Source organism: Pristiophorus japonicus, chromosome 9, assembly GCF_044704955.1.
Source record: "Pristiophorus japonicus isolate sPriJap1 chromosome 9, sPriJap1.hap1, whole genome shotgun sequence".
In the NCBI taxonomy this organism is placed as follows: Eukaryota; Metazoa; Chordata; class Chondrichthyes; family Pristiophoridae; genus Pristiophorus; species Pristiophorus japonicus.
The window spans coordinates 152,603,581-152,625,118 of record NC_091985.1 but is presented as its reverse complement, the minus strand read 5'-3'; the positions used below and the strand labels follow the sequence as shown (position 1 = coordinate 152,625,118).

Sequence of the window (21,538 nt, the reverse complement as noted above, 5' to 3'; positions counted from 1 at the left end):
ATGGAACGCTTGAGAGATGTAATAAAATGCTTTATAAATGTAAGAATTTAGTGGTTGAAAGAGTTTGAGATTCTCAATTTTGTTCCTTGTACTGTAGCATCTGGCTCTGACAAACAGTATGTTTTGAGCAGGGTCTGGATCTTTGGTTGTGGATTCTGGAATACAGTGTTTTTTGCAAGACATCACTTCTTGCTATCTTCATCTTTATGGCAATGCTTTACACAGGTCTGTAGCTGGATGGAGAGCATCCTTTAGAGTCAATTGGCAGAAAAAAAATCAATCTGGGAAGTTTCATTGCTGTTGGATTAACTCCAAAAAGTTAGTTGATATCTTTGAAGCTGCAGCTTAGAACAATCCTTTTTCATTTATTAAGCATTACTTTTTCTGTCTTTTTAGTAATTGTGGACTCGATGGTCTTGTTAGAAGTTGCTTAATATTTTTCCTCCTTCCTGTGATGGGGAAGCAATGATACTTGGATAGGATCTTGGGGGTGGGGGGGGGTCTGGGGTGGTATGTAGAGAGGTTGCTTACTTAGTGGAGTCTTCATTCTTTTGAATAGAAATCCACTCTGTAAACCAAGCACCTGACCAGCTGACCCAGATTGTTACTTCGGATTGAAAATAATTTGTTGCCACTGGTTAGAACTTCCACGTTGGCCCTTAGCCTGTGTTAGTTTACTTCTGACTACTCGGGAAGCATTGCCTTTCATATGGTGGGGAAGAGAGTGAGTGATGGTACCTATACTGAAGGATACCTTTGGTATTGTAAACATTTCAAGTGGCATCAATTCTCCATGATTCTCCAGTGGTAGCATAACCTGCTGATCTCAGTGATTCTTTCCACTCTGTGATAATCTGCCTTTGTAAATGCTCACACATCATTCTGGAAGTGTTGAGTCTGCTGAAGTTGTATATTGACTGCTTTAATACTGAGTTAAGAGAAAAATGCAAGTTCTTTGGCATATCCTATGCAAAATCCAGTTGACCTGTACATTTCAAGTAACTTGTGTTCTGGTTGAGAACTGAGAATGTAGAGCAAAAACATCTGTTGGAATGAGGTTGCATTGCTGATTTAAGGAATAGCTTTCAAATTCTTGAGCTGCAGTAGTTGACTGAATTATGAACATTGAAACAATGCAGAATACTTCTAGGTTCAACAGTCATTTTCATGGTACTTCAGAATTGTTATTTATATAGTGACAATTTTGCTAGTTAGGGTGGAGCATTTATTTCCACAAATGTTAAATGCTATACATTCTGCTGTGTATTGTTTAAAATCTTTTATGGATTCTGATTCCACCACTGTTACTAGTGGAGTATTCAATATCCTAACAACCCCCTGCATTTATATATTTTTTTTAAAAACTCAACCTGCCCCTTGGTGACAATCCTAAAAATATACTCTTGGTATTGTTGCACTGGCCAGTGAAAATAATTTTATCCTATTTACCTTATCACAGTCCCTAATAAGTTTGAACAGCCCCTTTCTATATAAAGAATCCCTGTTTCTTGGGTCTCTCGCACTTTAACCAAAGTCTCTCATTCCTGCTATTTTCCAACCCAGGGTGCTCAACCTTTTTGCTTCTGAGGCTCCCCTCTAACACAAAACAACAACCACAACTTGTATTCATATAGTATTGTATTCATATTAACTTAGCAAAACATCCCAAGACGCTTCACCGGAGCGTTATCAAATAAAGTTTGACATCCAGCCACATAAGGAGATTTTGGGGCAGACGATGAAAAGCTTGGTCAAAGAGGAAGGCTTTAAGCAGCACCTTGAAGGAGGAAAGAGAGGTGGAGATGTTTCGGAAGGGAATTCCAGAGTTTAGGGCCTTTGTCGCTGAAGGCATGGTCACCAATGGTTGAGCAATTAAAATCAGAGTTGCTTAAGAGGCTAAAATTCGGGGAGCGCAGATATCTCGGGCAGTTATAGGTTTGTAGGAGAATAGAGATCGGGAGGCGCGAGGCCATGGAGGGATTTGAAAACTTATACAATTAAACATATAAACTTTAGGGTTTCGTGATGGACATTGGGTCTATGGTTAGGATGTTAGTTCGGGGTTGGGGTTAGGGATTACGTTCGTGTTTTGAGTTAGGATTTTACAGTTACGGGTCATGGCTCAGGATCGCGATTACAATTCAGATGTTTGATTTCGACTCTGATACCAAGGCTAGGTGCGGCACTCTGGTCAAGGCCAGCTCCCTATACCTTCCAATCACTATTTCTCCTGCATTTACACATGCTCCCTGACCTGTCCCCTTTTGTTCAGTGAGTTCCCAGCACTTGATGTTGCTCCCAAAGATTTGCACTTACACTGCATTTTCTGAACCAGGGTGAAACTCTGAACCGGTGCCCCTCTGGGCTATATTAACCTGCTCCCTTCAGACCTCAACCTGTTGTGTCTCCACCTGCCAACACTGACCAAGCGGGTCCTCCAACCAATCGGAGTGTGTGAGGGGCAGGATGTTGTGTAGAATCTGGTTATTTTTGGTGGTCCCCATAAAACCTTCTCGCAGAACCTCGTTTTAGAACCCCTGTTGTAACCACAACTGGCTAATATTCTAACTGTCGCCTAACTAATGAATCTCTTTTGTCTTCTCTTAAACTCTTTTTTTTTAAAGGTACTTTAGTTTTCCAGTTAAAGAAACGCCCACCTGACTATATCCCAAAGAACGCAAGGAAACACAAGGAGCTAGATGGGAGGTTATCAAAAGGAAAAGAAAGGAATGATGGTTCAAGCTATGGTTCATCGTTGCCTCCTGAGAAACTGCCATACCTTGTTGAACTGAGTCCTGGTAAGAGTTGTATAACACCAATGTTTAAGGTTTCTTTGTATAGCTGAACATTTCAGTCAGTCTTGTCCTGCTTAATGTCTGTCTTAACTTGGCATCTGGAAAATTCTGTTTGTCTGTAGCTTTGTTTGTTAATACAGCTAAAGAAACCGGACACAGCAGATCCTTTTGTTTTGAGTTCAGAATCAAATGCACCAATAGCTGGTCTTTACAGTTGCCAAAAATGATGTTTTTGCTCTTAGCTTTTTACAAGTTTACCACTCGTACTGCAGTCTTGAAACGTTCCATTTGTTTTTTCTGAAAGGTTCCACTCTTTTAGATACAATTTAATTCATGTCAAATAGAAATAGTTTCCTTTAGTCCAATTTAAACACTGTCTGCCTCATTGAGTAAAAGCAACTGAGGTCTTTGATTTGCCTGTTTCAATTTTTTCTAAAACTTGATCGATCTTGTTTGGCTGTATTTGTTAATATAGTTAGAACTTTTGCATAACCAGAGTTAATGATTTCAGAGAGATGACCATTACATCATTGGTATTGTTTTGAATGTACCTATCTATGAAATGCCTAACAGACGCACGAAGTTAACATTTCTTTTAAGAATCAAGACTATAATTAGTTACACTGACTTCCCCTCACTAATATAGTGAGGGCTATATAAAGATTGAATCTCTATCAAAAGGCAAGGATACTAAAGAGGAAAGTGCTTCAGGTACAGAGACCATCTTTACATTCCACCCCATCCCATTTTCCTTGCATACTTTTGGTGCTGTAATCTTTATTCTGTGTTCTCCATGCGCCATAGGAGCACAGTCTAATTTGATAGGTTCTGGGAATCCATGTGCTGAGTATGCACACAAAAATGTAATGACTCCACAGACATGTAGTGTCCTACTTCTGTGTCAGATGAAGCCCCAGAACCTGTGCTATGGTACTGCTTAATCCCCATCTAAGGGTTCTTTGCCCATTACTTTGAACCTCCTCACTAAAGTTTGGAACAGTCTCCAGCTGCTCTAAGTGTAGGTTAGATCAGTCAGAGCATAAAACATTATTTATTTATCCAGGTTATGCAATGTATTCCGCTTTCTTGGGGGACTAAAGTGCAAGTACTTATTAAAGATCTGCCAAAAACTAACATTGGGAAAAGAACATGGAAAAGCTGTGCTCTTTTAAGTCATATAGCAACACACTTGACCAATTTTGTGTTCTCTCGATGGCCATGGAGAGCAAATAAAGCAGGCAAAACAAACCAGAGGGATTAGCGTTCAAAGGCCAAGGTCCACAGAACTGTGGTTGTATGGCATGCTTTCTGGCACGAATCCCACAATACATCATATGCACTTAAAATGAGTGAATTGCTTCTGTAGTTTGTAAGTATGTCTGCACCTAAATCTACTTGAAATAGGATCTAATCGGGTTAGGATAATGTACTACCTGGCAATCGGGCAGATTTTGGTCATCAGAAGGTCACACAGCTCCAGACCATGGATAAAACAGATGGGGCATTTTACTGGGTAGTTGGTGATTGATCAAAGATCAAATACAGGCTGTGGTAGTACTGTTGCACAAGTGATGGATGTCCTGGACTGAATGGATTTTGTGTCTTTGGAGTACAGCCTGAGTACAGTGAGGGTAAGCTATGAGAGAGTGCCACACACACAAAGGGCCCAAGTTTTGGGTGGAGTTACTCCTAGTTTTTTGGAGCAACTAGTTTAGTTTGGAGTATGTTAGAAATTGCAATTCTCGGATATTAGTTTGCTCCAGTTCTAGTGAGTTAGTTTAGGTTGGCTTTAGGTAAGGTACTTTTTTTTCAAAAGTGGGTGTGTCAAGCCACTCAGGCCAGTTTTGCAAGTTTCGGCAGTGAAAACTTACTACAAACTAACTTAGGATGGAGTAAGTGTCCACTTTTGTAAGTTCTGAAAAACCTTACCTAGAGTTAAGTTTAGTGCAGGCACAGCCAGAGACGGCGGGTGGGAAGCATTAAACACAAAGGACACATCAACATCACAACAGCGGGGGTTAAGGGAAGTTGGAGGATTTTCCATAAACACCTTCACAACAACATTAAAGAAGCAAAGTACATTTAAAGCACCAAGCGCTAAACGAAGCACAAAAAGTAATAAGCAATTAATTAATAAAAAATAAAAGGAACCCTGCACCTAAAGCACCAAGACCAAAGTAATAAGTAATCAATCAATAAAAAATAGAAGTTCTACCTTTATGTAAAGGGAAGGTGTCTCTGTCAGTGTCTCTCTCTCTCTCTCTGTATCTGACAGTGAGGGGTACGAGTGTGTGTCTGTGTGTCTGTGTGTCTGTGTGTCTGTGTGTCTGTGTGTCTGTGTGTCTGTGTGTCTGTGTGTCTGTGTGTCTGTGTGTCTGTGTGAGTGGGGGGGGGCGGTGTGGGGGGGGGGAATGTGGGAGGGGGTGTGTGTGGGGGGGGGGGGGAATGTGGGAGGGGGTGAGTGTGGTGTGTGTGTGTGTGGGGCTGAAAGGAGGCACCCCTGCTCTCTCCTCCGGCCCTTCGATCATTGAGTGCCCCCCAACCCACACTCCCCCTTCCATCCCTGTTGCCACGCTCCCCCCTCCCGGTATCCACGCTCTCTCCCTCTCTCCTCTCTTTTTCCCCCCCCCCCCCAGGTATCCACGCTCTCTCGAGCCATTGCGCAGGCTCCAGCGCCCTGCACAACGCTGCCGGCTTTGGGAAGAAGGCATGATCCCTAGCCCCGCCCCCCTGCAGGCAGGCTCCTCCCCAGGGAGATTACGCTGCGCCACGCCACTCTACGACATGGTCCAGGAGGACCGGAGAATTGCTGCAGAATATTCCGCCGCACCTTTGAGCCCAGGCAGGTCATGTAAGTCTCAGAGGGTGCGCCGTTTTCATCAGATGCCGAAACTTCGGCCCAAAGAAACCGCTTTGAAGGGTCATGGGGAGGAGTAAGCTTTACTGCTTAGCTCATTGAAGATTGTAGTTGTGTTCCCACTGGAGCCATAGCAGCAGCTATTACAAATATCCTTTGACAGCTAATTTGGCAATGGGGTGGGGGGAAACAAGTAGACCAACTATTTTATGGAAAAAATTGCATATTTTGTTTCGATACAAGAATGCTTATGAAAGTAGAATTCTGTTTAAATGGCCCCTTTTGTTGCACTCTCTCATTTCTCTCTCTCTCCCTGCCCCCACCCACCCCCATCATCAACTGATGAGCTGTGATAAAGCCCGACTTAACCACGCCTTTTCGTGGCGGTATTTGGGATTTGAGATAATTCTCTTTCACTTTTGAGCAATATCCACACCTAGAGGCTCCCACCACAGATCTTAAATGTCTCCGGGTTCATGCTAGTAGCTCACTGGTATTTAATTTCCTCTTGTACCTGGGTTATAGCTACCTGAGGCTGTATGGAAAAAATTCACTACAGGTGAATAGGTAATAGTTAGAATCTACTGTACCGAGTGGCACATGAGCTAATGCACTTCTTCGACTGCTGTTTGTGTAGACAAAGATATTTAACTCCAACCAAGTATTATCTTGCTTTACATCCAGCAGATTGTGATTCTGCACAGTTGGTAATTAAGTTTGCTGGTCTGTAACAGACATCTTGTCTCTGGGTTTTCTGTAATGAAAGGCATTTATATGTGGACATGTTGGCTTAATTCAACACCCTATCAAAAGGACTAGTGGACTGCCTTTAGTCTGGTTCCTGCCTTTTGACCTGCCTCGTTTGGGTGACCCTAGAAAGAGTTGTATTCCTGCCACCATAGCTCATGGGGTCATAGGAGCATGCAAACCATCCCTCCACATTATGGTGTAGTCCCTGGAAATTATGCTTCATAGCAACTACCACAAAAGGTTACTTTCTCCTTTCGCAGCAAGTTATTACTTCAAGGCATGTTATATTCCCCAAAATGAACAGAAATATTGCAAGGAGGTTAACTAGTGCTGTGGTGGATGGTTTAAACTAATTTGGGAGGGGAACGCCACTAGGGTGAAGCAGTAGAGAGGAGAAATAAGATGCACAGAGGACTGGGAGAGATGAATAGCATTAGAATAAAGAGTAATTCAAAAATAGGAGGGATCAGATGGGGAAAATGTGAGGCAGGCCAGGATGAGTTTGAAAAACGTGTGTAAATGGGCGGAGTGTGGTAAATAAGGTTGGTGAGCTGCAGGCACAAATTGCCACATGGGATTCTGATCTGGGGCAATAACTGAGACCTGGCTCAAACAAGGGGAGGTTTGGGAACAATATTCCGAACTACAATGTATTCAGAAAAGATTGGGAAGTAAAAACTGGAAAAGGATGCTATACTTGAGGGTTCAAATGCAGAATCTATTTGGTCAGAATTACGGAACAATAGAGGAGCTATGACACTGCTAGGTGTACACTATAGGCCACCAGGTATTGGGAAGGAGATAAAGGAGCAAATTGCAGGTAAATTGCAGAAATATACAAGAATTATAGAGTAATGATAATGGGGGATTTCAATTATCCTAGTAAAGACGGGGAAAATAAGGGCAAAGAGGAGGAAGAATTCTTGAACAAGAGAACGTCATTATGTTTCTAGCCAAACGAGGAAGACAGCAGCGCTGGATCTGGTTTTGGGGAATGAAGTGGGGCAAGTGAAGCTTGTTTCAATAGGTGAGCACTTGGGAAACAGTGATCACTAGGTTTAGAGTAATTATGGAAAAGGACAAGGAACAATCAAATGTGAAAATACTCAACTGGAGGAAGGATAATTTCAGTGAGTTGAAAGGGAATCTGGGCCAGGTGGATTGGAATCAAAGATTTGCAGGTAAAACAGTAAATGAGCAATGGGAGGCCTTCAAAAGGGGAGATTGTTAGGGTACAGAGTAGACATATTCCCACGAAGGGGAAAGGAAGGGCATCCAAAACTAGAGATCCCTGGATGAGTAAAGATGTAGAGATTACAATGTAACCGAAAAAGGAGGCTTGTGATAAATGTCAAGCTCATATTCAGCAGACAGTGGTGTCCCCCAGGGGTCGTTATTTGGACTGCTCTTTTTGACATATTAATGACCTGGACTTGGGTATACAGGGCATAATTTCAACGTTTCCAGATGATACAAAACTCGGAAATGTAGTAAACAATGAGGCTAATAGTAACAGACTACAGGAGGACATAGACTGGTGAAATGGGCAGACATATGGCAGATGCAAGTTAATGCATAGAAGTGTGAATTGATGCATTTTGGTAGGAAGAATGAGGAGAGGCAATATAAACTAAATGCTGCAATTTTAAAGGGGGTTCTGGAACACAGACCTGGGGGTGTATGTATTGCAAATCTTTGAAGGTGACAGTACAAGTTGAGAAAGCCATTAGAACAGCATATGCGATCCTTGGGTTTATAAACCAAGGCATGGAGTACAAAAGCAAGGAGGTTATGCTAAACCTTTTATAAATCACTGATTAGGCCCCAGCTGGAGTATTGTGTTCAATTTTGGGCACCACACTTTAGGATTTATAGAGGGTGCAGAGTGGCACCAAGGATGCAGGACTTGAGTTATGTGGAGAAGCAGGGGTTGTTCTCCCCAGTGGGTCCCACTCCAGAGACTTGAGCCCAAAAATCTAGGCTGACACTTCAGTGCAGTACTGAGGGAGTGCTGCACTGTAGGAGGTGGCGTCTTTTGGATGAAATGTTAAACCGAGGCCCGTCTGCCTTTTCAGATGGACATAAAAGATCCCATAGTGGTATTTTGAAGAGGAGCAGGGGAGTTATCCCCAGTGTAGTGGCCAATATTTATCCCTCAAACAATCTCACTAAAACAGATTATCTGGTCATTATCAAATTGCTGTTTGTGGGAGCAGAGTTTCTAACATTACAAGTGACTACACTTGAAGAGTACTTCATTGGCTGTAAGGACTTTGGGACATCCTTGGGTCGTGAAAGGCACTGTATAAATGTAAGTTTTTTTTTCCTCAGAACAGAGAAGGTTAAGGGGAGATTTAATAGAGATGTTCAAAACCATGACGGGTTAGAGTAAATAAGGAGTTTCCAGTGGCAGACGGGTTGCGAACCAGAGAAGACTGATTTTAACCAGAGAAGACTGGCAAAAGAACTAAAGGCGAGATGCAAACTTTTTTTTTTTAAAGAGAGTGTTCTGATCTGGAATGCACTGCCTGAAAGGGTGGTGGAAGCAGATTCAGTAATCACTTTCTAAAGAAAATTGGATAAATACTTGAAGGAAAAATTTGCAGGGCTGTGGGGAAAGTGCAAGGGAATGGAACTAATTGGATAAATCTTTCAAAGAACAGGCATGATGTGCTGAATGCTTTCCTTTTCTGCTGTATCATTCTATGATTCTATACTTTATATTAAGAACATAAATAGGAACAGGAGTCGGCTACCTGGCCCTTTGCAACTGCTCTGCCATTTAATAAGATCATGGCTGATCTGATCGTGGACTCAGCTCCACTTCCCTGCCTGCTCCCCATAACCATTTATTCCCTTTATTGCTCAAAAATCTGTATCTCTACCTTAAATGTATTCAAAGACCCAGCCTCCACAGCTCTCTGGGGTAGAGAATTCCACAGATTTACAACCCTCTGGGAGAAAACATTTTTCCTCATAGTTTTAACTGGGCGCCCCCTTATTCTGAGACTGTCCCCTAATTTGGAAATATCCTCTCTGCATCCACCTTGTTGAGCCCCCTCATTATCTTGTATGTTTCGATTAGATCACCCTTCATTCTTCTGAACTCTAATGTGTACAGTCCCAACGTACGCAACCTATTTTCACAAGTCAACCCCTCATTTTCGGAATCAACCTAATGAACCTTCTCTGAACAGTCTCCAATGCAAGAATAACCTTCCTTAAATAGAGAGACCAAAATTGTACGCAATACTCTAGGTGTGGCCTCACCAATAATCTGTGCAGTTGTAGCAGGACTTCTCTGCTTTTATATTCTATCCCCCTTGCAATAAAGGCCAACATTTCATTTGGCTTCCTGATTACTTGCTGTACCTGTAAACTAACTTTGTGTTTCATGCACAAGGACCCCCAGGTCCCTCTGTACTGCAGCACTTTGCAATTTTTCTCCATTTAAATTGTAATTTGCTTTTCTATTATTTCTGCCAAAGTAGATAATCTCTCATTTTCCCACATTATACTCCATCTGCCAAATTTTTGCCCACTCACTTAGCCTGTCTATATCCCTTTGCAGACTTTGTGTCCTCCTCACAATTTGCTTTCCCACCATCTTTGTATCATCAGCAAACTTGGCTACATTACACTCTGTACCTTCATTCAAGTCATTAATATAGATTGTAAATAGTTGAGGACCCAGCACCGATCCCTGCAGCACCCCAGTAGTTGCTGTTTGCCAACTGGAAAATGACTCATTTATTCAGACTCTCTGTTTTCTGTTAGTTAGCCAATCCTCTATCCATGCTAATATATTACTTCCAACCATGGATAGACAACTTTTATCTTGTGCAGTAAACTTTTATGTGGCACCTTATCGAATGCCTTCTGGAAATCCAAATACCAGTGCCACATCCACTGGTTCCCCCTTATCCACCCTGCTCGTTACATCCTCAATGAACTCCAGCAAATTTGTCAAACATGATTTCATAAAACCATGCTGACTCTGCTTGATTGAATCATGCTCTTCCAAATGTCCCGCTACTGCTTCCTCAATAATGGACTCCAGCATTTTCCCAACAGATATTAGGCTAACTGGTCTATAGTTTCCTGCTTTTTGTCTGCCTCCATTTTTAAATAGGTGTGTTACATTTGCGGTTTTCCAATCTGCTGGGACCGCCCCAGAATCCAGGGAATTTTGGTAGATTACAACCTCTGCAGCCACTTCTTTTAAGACCCTAGGATGTAAGCCATCAGGTTCAGAGGACTTGTCTGCCTTTAGTCCCATTTTACCAAGCACTACTTCATTAGTGATAGTGATTGTATTAAGTTCCTCCTGCCCTATCGCCCCTTGATTATCCACTATTGGGATGTTTTTTGTGTTTTTTAACGCGAAGACAGATACAAAATATTTGTTCAACGTCGCTGCCATCTCCCGGTTCTCCATTATTAATTCCCCAGTCTCATCCTCTCAGGGACCAACATTTACTTTCACTCTTTTCCTTTTTACTATCTGTTTTTATATTTCGTGCTAGTTTACTTTCATAATCTATCTTCCCCCTCTCTATCATTTTTTAGTCGTTCTTTGCTGGCTTTTAAAAGTTTCTCAATCCGCTGGCCTCCCACTAGTCTTGCCCACATTGTATGCCCTTGTTTACAATTTGATATCATCCCTTATTTCCTTAGTTTAGTCACGGATGGTTATCCCTTCTTAGTCTTTCCTTCTCATTGGGATATATTTTTGTTGCGAGTTATGAAATATCTCCTTAAATGTCTGCCACCTGCTCATCAGCCATCCCATACTTTAATCTATTTTCCCAGTCCACCTTTTCCAACTCTACCCTCATACCTTTATAGTCTCCTTTATTTGAGCTAAGGACACTGGTTTGAGAACCAATTTTCTCACCCTGCAACTGAATTTGAAATTCAATCATCATATTATGGTCACTCATTCCTGGAGGATCCTTTGCTACAAGATCATTTATTAATCCTGTCTCATTGCACAATACCAGATCTAGGATAGCCTGCTCCCTGGTTGGTTCCGCAACGTACTGTTCAAGGAAACTATCCCGGATACACTCTTTGAACTCTTCCTCAAAGCTACCCTGGCCAATTTGCTTTGTCCAATCAATATGAAGATTAAAATCGCACGTGATTATTGCCGTTCCTTTATTACACGCCTCCATTATTTCTTGATTTATACTCTGTCCAACAGTGTAGCTACTGTTAGAGGGCCTATAGACTATGCCCACCAGTGACTTTTTCCCCTTATTATTCCTTATCTTCACCCAAACTGATTCAACATCTTGATCCTCTGAGCCAATATTTTTTCTTACTAACGCACTGATCTTATCCTTTATTAACAGTTCCACCCCACCTCCTTTTCCTTTGTCTATCCTGCCGAATTGTCAAATACCGCTAAATATTTAGTTCCCAGTTCTGGTCATCATGCAACCATGTCTCTGTAATGGCTATCAGATCATACCCATTTGTATCTATTTGTGCCATCAACTCATCTATTTTGTTACGAATGCTCCGTGCATTCAGATAAAGAGCTTTTAAAATTGTTTTTTTTACCATTTCTTCCTGCTTTGACCACACTTTCTGATTCACCTTTATGTTTATACATTCTGTCCCTTCCTGGCATTCTCAGGTTTTCATTTCCCCCAGTGCTACCCTGATCTATTGCCTTCTCCTTATTCTTTGACTTTTTAACTTTTCGTTCACCTGAATCCTCCCCCCCACACTAATTAGTTTAAAGCCCTTTCTACAGTCCTGGTTATTTGATTCGCCAAGACCCTAGACCCAGCACGGTCTAAGTGGAGCCCGTCCAAACGGGACAACTCCCTCTTTCCCCAGTACTGGTGCCAGTGTCCCATGAACCAAAACCCATTTCTCCCACACCAATCTTTGAGCCACGTGTTTAACTCTCTGATCTTATTTATCCTGCGCAAATTTGCTCGTGGCTCAGGTAGTAATCCAGAGATTATTACCTTTGTCGTTCTGCTTTTTAATTTGGTCCCTAGCTGCTCATAATCTCTTAGCAGAACCTCTTTCTTTGTCCTATCGATGTCGTTGGTACCCACGTGGACCACAACAACTGGATCGTTCCCCTCCCACTCCATATTAGAACTCAAAAGACCTAAACCGATTCCTGGTAAAAAGGAAAAGTGGCTAGAGTAAATGTTGGTCCCTTAGAGGACGAGACCGGAGAATTAACAATGGGGAACATGGAGATGGCAGAAACTCTGAACAAATATTTTGTATCAGTCTTTACGGTATAATAATAATCCAACAGTGGTTAGTTATGGGGGGGGTGGGGAGAGGAACTTAACACAATCACAATCACCAAGGAGGCGGTACTCAGTAAGATAATGGGACTAAAGGCAGATATATCCCCTGGACCTGATGGCTTGCATCCTAGGGTCTTAAGAGAAGTGACGGCAGGGATTGTAGATGCATTGGTTGTGTTTTACCAAAATTCCCTGGATTCTGGGGAGGTCCCAGCAGATTGGAAAACTGCAAATGTAACGCCCCTATTTAAAAAAGGAGGCAGGAAACTATAGACCAGTTAGCCTAACATCTGTGGTTGGGAAGATGTTAGAGTCCATTATTAAAGAAGCAGTTGCAGGCCATTTGGAAAAGCAAAATTCTGTCAGGCATGGATTTATGAAGGGGAAGTCTTGTTTGACAAATTTGCAAGATTTCTTTGAGGATGTAACGAATGGATAAAGGGGAACCAGTGGATGTGGTGTATTTGGATTTCCAGAAGGCATTTGACAAGGTGCCACATAAAAGGTTATTGCACAAGATAAAAGTTCACAGGTTTTGGAGTAATATATTACCATGGATAGAGGATTGACTGACTAACCGAAAACAGAGTCGGGATAAATGGTTCATTCTCTGGTCGGCAATCAGTAACCAGTGGGGTGCCGCAGGGATCAGTGCTGGAACCCCAACTATTTACAATCTATATTAACGACTTCGAAGAAGGGACCGAGTGTAACGTAGCTAAGTTTGCTGATATAAAGATGGGAAGAAAAGCAATGTGTGAGGAGGACACAAAAAATCTGCAAAAGGACATGGACAAGTGAAGTGAATGGGCAAAAATTTGGCAGATGGAGTATAATGTTGGAAAGTGTGAGGTCATGACTTTGGCAGAAAAAAAATCAAAGAGCAAGTTATTATTTAAATGGAGGGATTGCAAAGTGCTGCAATACAGCGGGACCTGGGGGTACTTGTGCATGAAACACACAAGGTTGGTATGCAGGTACAGCAAGTGATCAAGAGGGCCAATGGAATCCTGGCCTTTATTGCAAAGGGGATGGAGTATAAAAGCAAGGAAGTCTTGCTACAGTTGTACAGGGTATTGGTGAGGCCACACCTGGAATATTGCGTGCTGTTTTGGTTTCCATATTTACGAAAGGATATACTTGCTTTGGAGGCAGTTCGGAGAAGGTTCACTAGGTTGATTTTGGAGATGAGGGGTTTGACTTTTGAGGAAAGGTTGAGTAGGTTGGGCCGCTACTCATTGGAATTCAGAAGAATGAGAGGTGATCTTATCGAAATGTATAAGATTATGAGGAGGCTTGACAAGGTGGATGCAGAGAGGATGTTTCCACAGATGGGGGAGACTAGAACTAGAGGACATAATCTTCAAATAAGTGGTCGCCCATTTAAAACTGAGATGAGGAGAAATTTCTTCTTAGAGGGTTGTGGATCTGTGGAATTCACTGCCTCAGAGAGCTGTGGAGGCTGGGACATTGAATAAATTTAAGACCGAAATAGACAATTTCTTAAACGATAAGGGGATATGGAGAGCGGGCAGGGAAGTGGATCTGATTCCATGATCGGATCAGCCATGATCGTATTAAATGGCGGAGCAGGCTCGAGGGGCCGTATGGCTTACTCCTGCTTCTATTTCTTATGTTCTTATGTTCTAAAATTGGAGGTGCACTTCCATAGATTATCCAGGCAGTGTATCCAGGGAACATTTTAGTTGCCCTAGGATTACTTAGTTAAGTCATATTTACAGCACAGAAACAGGCCATTCGGCCCAACAGTTCCATGCCGGCGGTTAAATTCCGCAGAAGCCTCCTCCCACCCTCATTCATCTGATCCCATTTACATATTCTTCTATTCCTTTCTTAGTCATGTGTTTATCTAGTTTCTCCTTAAATGCATCTATATTGGTCGCCTCAACTACTCCTTATGGTAGAGAGTTCCACATTCTAACCACTCTTTGGGAAAAGAAGTGTCTCCTGAATTCCGTAATGGGTCTTGCCTGCAAATGGAGACGTCTCTAATTCAACCCTATCAAGCCCTTTCATAATCTTAAAGACCTCTATCGGGTCACTTCTCGGTCTTCTCTTTTCTCGAGAAAAGAGCCCCAGCCTACTCAGTCCTTTCTGATGGGTATAACATCTCAATTCTTGTACCATTTTAGTAAAAGAAAGTTCACCTTCTGATAGTGCCTCTATATCCTTTTTATTATATGGAGACCAGAACTGTTCACAGTACTCCGTGTAGAACCAAGGTTTTATATAAGTTTAGCATAACTTCTCTGTAAGAACATAAGAAATAGGAGCTGAAGTAAGCCATTTGGCCCCTCGAGCTTGCTCCATCATTCAGTAAGATCATGGCTAATCTTCTTCTTCAAATCCACTTTCCTGCACTGTCCCCATAATCCCTTGATTCCCTTAATATTCAAAAATCTGTCTTTGAATATACTCAATGACTGAGCCTCCACAGCTCTCTGCGGTAGAGAATTCCAAAGATTCACCACCCTCTGAGAAGAAATTCCTCCTCATCTCAATTCTAAATGGGCAACCCCTTATTAAACTATGCCCCCTAGTTCTAGATTCCCCCAAAAGTGGAAACATCCTCTCTGCATCTACCTTGTCGAGCCCCCTCAATTTCTTGCATGTTTCAATAAGATCGCCTCTCATTCATCTAAACTTCAATTTGTATAGGCCCAACCTGCTCAATCTTCAAAAGACAACCCCTTCATCTCAGGAATCAACCTAGTGAACCTTCTCTGAACTGCCTCCAATGCAAGTCTATCCCTCCTTAAATAATGAGACCAAAACTGTACGCAGTACTCTAGGTGTGGTCTCACCAATACCGCGTACAGTTGCAGCAGGACTTACCTGCTTTTACATCAACCCCCTTGCAATTTAGGCCAACTTTCCATTTGTCTTCCTGATTACTTGCTGTACCTGCATACTAACTTTTTGTGTTTCATGCACAAGGACCCCCAGATCCCTCTACTGCAACATTTTGTAATCTCTCTCCATTTAAATAATTTGCTTTTTTATTTTTCCTGCCACTTTCCCACATTATACTCCATCTGCCAAATCTTTGCCGACTCACTTAGCCTATCTATATCCCTTTGCAGATTCTTTGTGTCCTCCTCACAACTAGCTTTCCCATCCATCTTTATCATCTGTAAACTTGGCTACATTACACTCGGTCCCGTCATCCAAGTTAATATAGATTGTAAATAGTTTAGGCCCAAGCACCTATCCCTGTGCCACCCTCTTCTTGTTACTGTTTGCCAACCGGAAAATGATCCATTTATCCCGAATCTCTGTTTTCTGTTAGTTAGCCAATCCTCTATCCATGCTAATATATTACCCCAAACCCTGTGAGCCCTTATTTTGTGCAGTAACCTTTTATGTGGCACCTTATCAGGGCCTGATAGTCTGCATCCCAGAGTACTTAAGGAATTGGCCCTAGAAATAGTGGATGCATTGGTGGTCATTTTCCAACATTCTATAGACTCTGGATTAGTTCTTATGGATGTGAGGCTAGCTAATGTAACCCCACTTTTTAAAAAAAGGAGGGAGAGAGAAAACGGAATTATAGACGGTTAACCTGACATCGGTAGTGGGGAAAACGTTGGAATCAATTATTAAAGATGTAATAGCAGCACATTTGGAAAGCAGTGATAGGATCGGTCCAAGTCAGCATGGATTTATGAAAGGGAAATCATGCTTGACAAATCTTCCAGAATTTTTTGAGGTTGTAACTAGTAGAGTGGACAAGGGAGAACTAGTGGATGTGGTGTATTTGGACTTTCAAAAGGCTTTTGACAAGGTCCCACACAAGAGATTAGTGTGCAAAATTAAAGCACATGGTATTGGGGGTAATGTATTGACATGGATAGAGAACTGGTTGGCAGACAGGAAGCTAAGATTAGGAATACATGGCAAGCAGTGACTAGTGGGGTACCGCAAGGTTCAGTGCTGGGACCCCAGCTATTTACAATATTCATTAATGATTTAGTCGAAGGAATTGAATGTAATATCTCCAAGTTTGCAGATGATACTAAGCTGGGTGGCACTGTGAGCTGTGAGGAGGATGCTAAGAGGCTGCAGGGTGATTTGGACAGGTTAGGTGAGTGGGCAAATGTATGGCAGATGCAGTATAATGTAGATATATGTGGATGTGGTGGATTTGGATTTCCAGAAGGCATAGAAACTAGGTGCAGGAGTAGGCCATTCGGCCCTTCGAGCCTGCACCACCATTCAATATGATCATGGCTGATCATGCAACTTCAGTATCCCATTCCTGCTTTCTCTCCATACCCCTTGATCCCTTTAGCCGTAAGGGCCACATCTAACTCCCTTTTGAATATATCTAATGAACTGGCCTCAACAACTTTGTGGTAGAGAATTCCACAGGTTCATAATTCTCTGAGTGAAGAAGTTTCTCCTCATCTCGGTCCTAAATGGCTTACCTCTTATCATTAGACTGTGACCCCTGGTTCTGGACTTCCCCAAAATCGGGAACATTCTTCCTGCATCTAACCTGTCCAATCCCGTCAGAATTTTATGTTTCTATGAAATCCCCTCTCATTCTTCTAAATGCCAGTGAATATAAGCCTAGTTGATCCAGTCTTTCTTATGTCAGTCCTGCCATCCCAGGAATCAGTCTGGTGAACCTTCGCTGCACTCCTCCAATAGCAAGAATCTCCTTCCTCAGATTAGGAGACCAAAACTGTACACAATATTCAAGGTGTGGCTTCACCAAGGCCCTGTACAACTGCAGTAAGACCTCCCTGCTTCTATTCTCAAATCTTCTCACTGTGAACGCTAACATGCCTTTTGCCTTCTTCGGATGCCAACTTTCAATGACTGATATACCATGACACCCAGATCCTGTTGCACCTCCCTTTTTCCTAATCTGTCACCATTCAGATAATATTCTGCCTTCCTGTTTTGCCACCAAAGTGGATAATCTCACATTTATCCACCCTGCTCGTTACATCCTCAAAGAACTCCAGAAAATTTGTCAAACATGATTTCCCTTTCAATAAACCATGTCGACTGCTTGACTATTATGACTTTCAAAATGTCCTGCTACTGCTTCCTTAATAATGGACTCCAACATTTTCCCAATGACAGATGTTCAGCTAACTGATCTATAGTTTCCTTCTTTCCGTCTCCCTTTTTTAAATAGGGGCGTTACTTTTGTAGTTTTCTAATCTGCTGGGACCTCTCGAGAATCTAATGAATTTTGGTAGATTGCAACCAATGCATCCGCTATATCTGCAGCCATTTCTTTTAAGACCCTGGGATGTAGGCCATCAGGTACAGGGAACTTGTCCACCTTTAGTCCCATTATTTTACTGAGTACTTTTTCTTTAGTGATAGTGATTGTTTTATGTTCCCTCCTCCCTAACGCCCCTCGATTATTGGGATATTTTTAGTCTCCTACCGTGAAGACCGATACAAAATATTTGTTCAAAGTCTCTGCCATTTCCCTGTTCCCCATTATTGATTCCCCAGTCTCATCCTCTAAGGGGCCAACGTTTACTTTAGCTATCTTTTTCCTTTTTATATACCTGTAGAAGCTCTTGCTATCTGTAAACTAGCAAGAAATATAAAAAGTCATCATCCATCTTCTCTCGCTCTCATATTTTTAGACGTCCTCTGCTGCTTTCTAAAAATTTCCCAATCCTCTGGCCTCCCACTAATCTTTGCAACATTGTATGCCTTTGTTTTCAATTTGATACGATCCTTTACTTCCTTAGTTAGCCACAGATGGTTATCCCTTCGCTTAGGCTTTCCTTCTCACTGGAATATATTTTTGTTGAAAGCTATGAAATGTCTGCAACGGCTCATCAACCGTCTTGCTCTTTAATCTATTTTGCCAGTCCACTTGAGCCAACTCTGCCTTCATACCTTTTGTAATTGCCTTTATTTAAGATCAGGACGCTATTTGGGACCCAACTTTCTCACCCGCCAACTGAATTTGAAATTCAACCATGATCACTCTTTTGTATAGGATCCTTTACTATGAGATCATTTATTAATCCTGTCACATTACATCCTGCTCCCTGGTTGGTTCCACAACGTACCGTTCAAGGAATCCATCCCGGATACACTCTATGAACTCTTCCTCAAGGCTACCTTGGCCAATTTGATTTGTGCAATCAATATGAAGATTAAAATTGCCTATGATTATTGCTGTTCCTTTATTACAAGCCTCCATTATTTCTTGATTTATACTCTGTTCAACAGTGTAGCTATTAGGGGGCCTTTCGACTATGCCCACCAATGAATTCTTCCTCTTATTATTTATCTCCACCCAAACTGATTCTACATCTTGATCTTCTGAGCCAATATCATTTCTCACTACTGCACTAATCTCATCCGTTATTGACAGAGCTACCCCTCCTTTTTCTTTCTGTCTGTCCTTCCGAATTGCCAAATACCCCTGAATATTCAGTTCCCAGCCTTGGTCACCTTCAACCTTGAAGCCTCTTTGCACCCTCCTCACAACTTTTATTCCCTCCTAGCTTTGTATCATCAGCAAATTTGAATATATTACATTTGGTGGTCTCATCCAAATCATTGATATGGATTGTGAATAGCTGGGGCCCAAGCACCGATCCTTGCGGTACCTCACTAGTTACAGCCTGCCAAACCAAAATGACATGTTTATTCCTGCACTCTGTTTTCTGTTCCGATAGCTAATCTTCAATCCATGCTAGTATATTATCCCTAATCCCATGAGCCCTACTTTTGTTTAATAACCTCTTGTGTGGCACCTTATCGAATGCCTTCTGAAAATCCAAATACACCACATCCACTGGTTCCTCCTTATCTATATTATTAGTTACAACCTCAAAAAACTCTTCAGATTTGTCAAACATGATTTTCCATTCATAAATCTGTGTTGACTCTGCACCAGCCTATTATTATTTTCTAAGTGCCCTGTTACCATGTCCTTAATAGATTCTAGCATTTTCCCTACGCCTGATGTCAGGCTAACTGTTCTGTAGTTCCCCGTTTTCTCTCTTCCCTCCTTTCTTAAATAGTGGGGTTACATGAACTACCTTCCAATCTCTGGGAACCATTCTAGAATCTATGGAATTTTGGAAGATAACAACCAATGCATCCACTATCTCTATAGCCACCTCTTTCAAAACCCTAGGATATAGGCCATCAGATCCTGGGGATTTATTGGCTTTCAGTCCCATTAATTTCTCCAGTACTACTTTTTTACTAATACTAATTTCTTTCAGTTCCACAGTCTCGCTAGACCCTTGGTTCTCCACTATTTCCGGGAGGTTTTTTGTCTTTCATGAAGACAGACACAAAGTAGTTGTTTAATTGCTCTGCCATTTCCTTATTCCCCATTATAATTTCTCCTGTCTCGGTCTGTAAGGGACCCACATTTACCTTTGCTAATCTTTTCCTTTTTACATGCCTCTAGAAGCTTTTACAGCCTGTTTTTATGTCTCTCGCTAGTTTACTCTCATATTCTATTTTCACTTTCTTTATCAATTTCTTGCTCCTCCTTTGCTGAATTCTAAAATCCTCCCAATCCTCAGGCTTATTATTGCTCTTTTTGGCAACATTGTAAGCCTATTCCTTTGATCTAATACTATCTTTAACTTCTCTTGGTAGCCACAGTTGGACCACTTTTCCTGTGGGTTTTTGTGCTTTAAAGGAAAATATGTTTATTGCAAATTATGTATTAATTCTTTAAATGCTAGCCATTGCTTGTCTACCGTCGTACCTTTTAATGTAGTTTCGCAATCTACCTTAGCCAACTCGCCCCTCATAACTATGTAGTTTCCTTTGTTTAGATTTAAGACACTAGTTTTGGATTTAACTAAATCACTTTCAAACTCAATATAAAATGATATCATATTATGGTCACTCTTCCCTAAATGCCCCTTTACTGCTAGGTTATTAATTAACCCTTTCTCATGGAACAATATTAGCTCTTAAAATAGCCTATTCTCTAGTTGGTTCCTCAACATACTGATCTAGAAAACCATCTTGTATACATTCCATGAATTTGTCTTCTACACTATTACTGCATATTTATTTTGCCCAGTCTATGGGCCCAAGTTTCCACACGTGCCTAGAACAGCGCAGTCCCGACCTGGACGCCTGTTTTTCGCGCCACAAAGTGCGCCTAAAAAAATACTTGGTATTCTCCACCGACTTACAGGTCCTCTGGCCCTCGGCGCAGCCAGCACGAGCTGTGGGGGGGGCGGAGCCAGGTCCCTGCGCTGAAAACAGTGCCGGGACCTCTGCACATGCGCGCTACAGTGGGCACGCAAGTGGCAGTAGCTCCAGGCGCCAAACTGTGTGGGAGGGGCCCGAAGCACGCAGCCCCTAGCCCTGGCTGAATGGCCTCACTGGGGCTGCGTGAATAAGGCTCCTCCCACGGCCAGCTCCTGCTCCGCCCCCCCCCCTGCCTCCGGACCAGACCCGACACCCGCCACCCCCCTGCCTCCGGACCAGACCCGACACCCGTGCCCCCCCCCCCCCCCCCCCCCCCCGGACTGACCCGACCCGCGCTCCTGTTCCCGGTCCCCGCCCCCCCGACTGGACCCGACCCGACCCCCCCACACTGGACCCGACCCGACTCCAGCTCCTGGACTGGATCCGACCTGACTTCCCTCTCTCTCCCCCTCCCCCTCCCCCTCCCCCTCCCCCTCCCCCTCCCCCTCCCCCTCCCCCTCCCCCTCCCCAACGCCACCTACCTGTAAATCTGGTGCTGGGGACGGGCCCTGCCCAAAGTCTCGGGCCGGCCCGTTCAGCCTTCGGTCCCGAAAGGCCTGCCTGAAGCACTTTCACACAGGTAGGAAGATGGTTTATTTAATCTTTTCTTTGCTTAT

At 42.6% G+C, this 21,538-nt stretch overlaps 1 protein-coding gene across 8 annotated transcripts in view; it reads left to right on the top strand.

Annotated features, from left to right (window-relative positions):
* Positions 1 to 21,538, top strand: part of afdna (afadin, adherens junction formation factor a) — a 282,635-nt gene that overhangs the window by 102,408 nt on the left and 158,689 nt on the right. For all 8 annotated transcript variants that reach the window (XM_070889970.1, XM_070889971.1, XM_070889972.1 and 5 more), the window contains exon 8: positions 2,625 to 2,798. In XM_070889970.1, the coding sequence (XP_070746071.1) occupies positions 2,625 to 2,798 (174 nt within the window). The remainder of the gene's footprint in view (positions 1 to 2,624; positions 2,799 to 21,538) is intronic.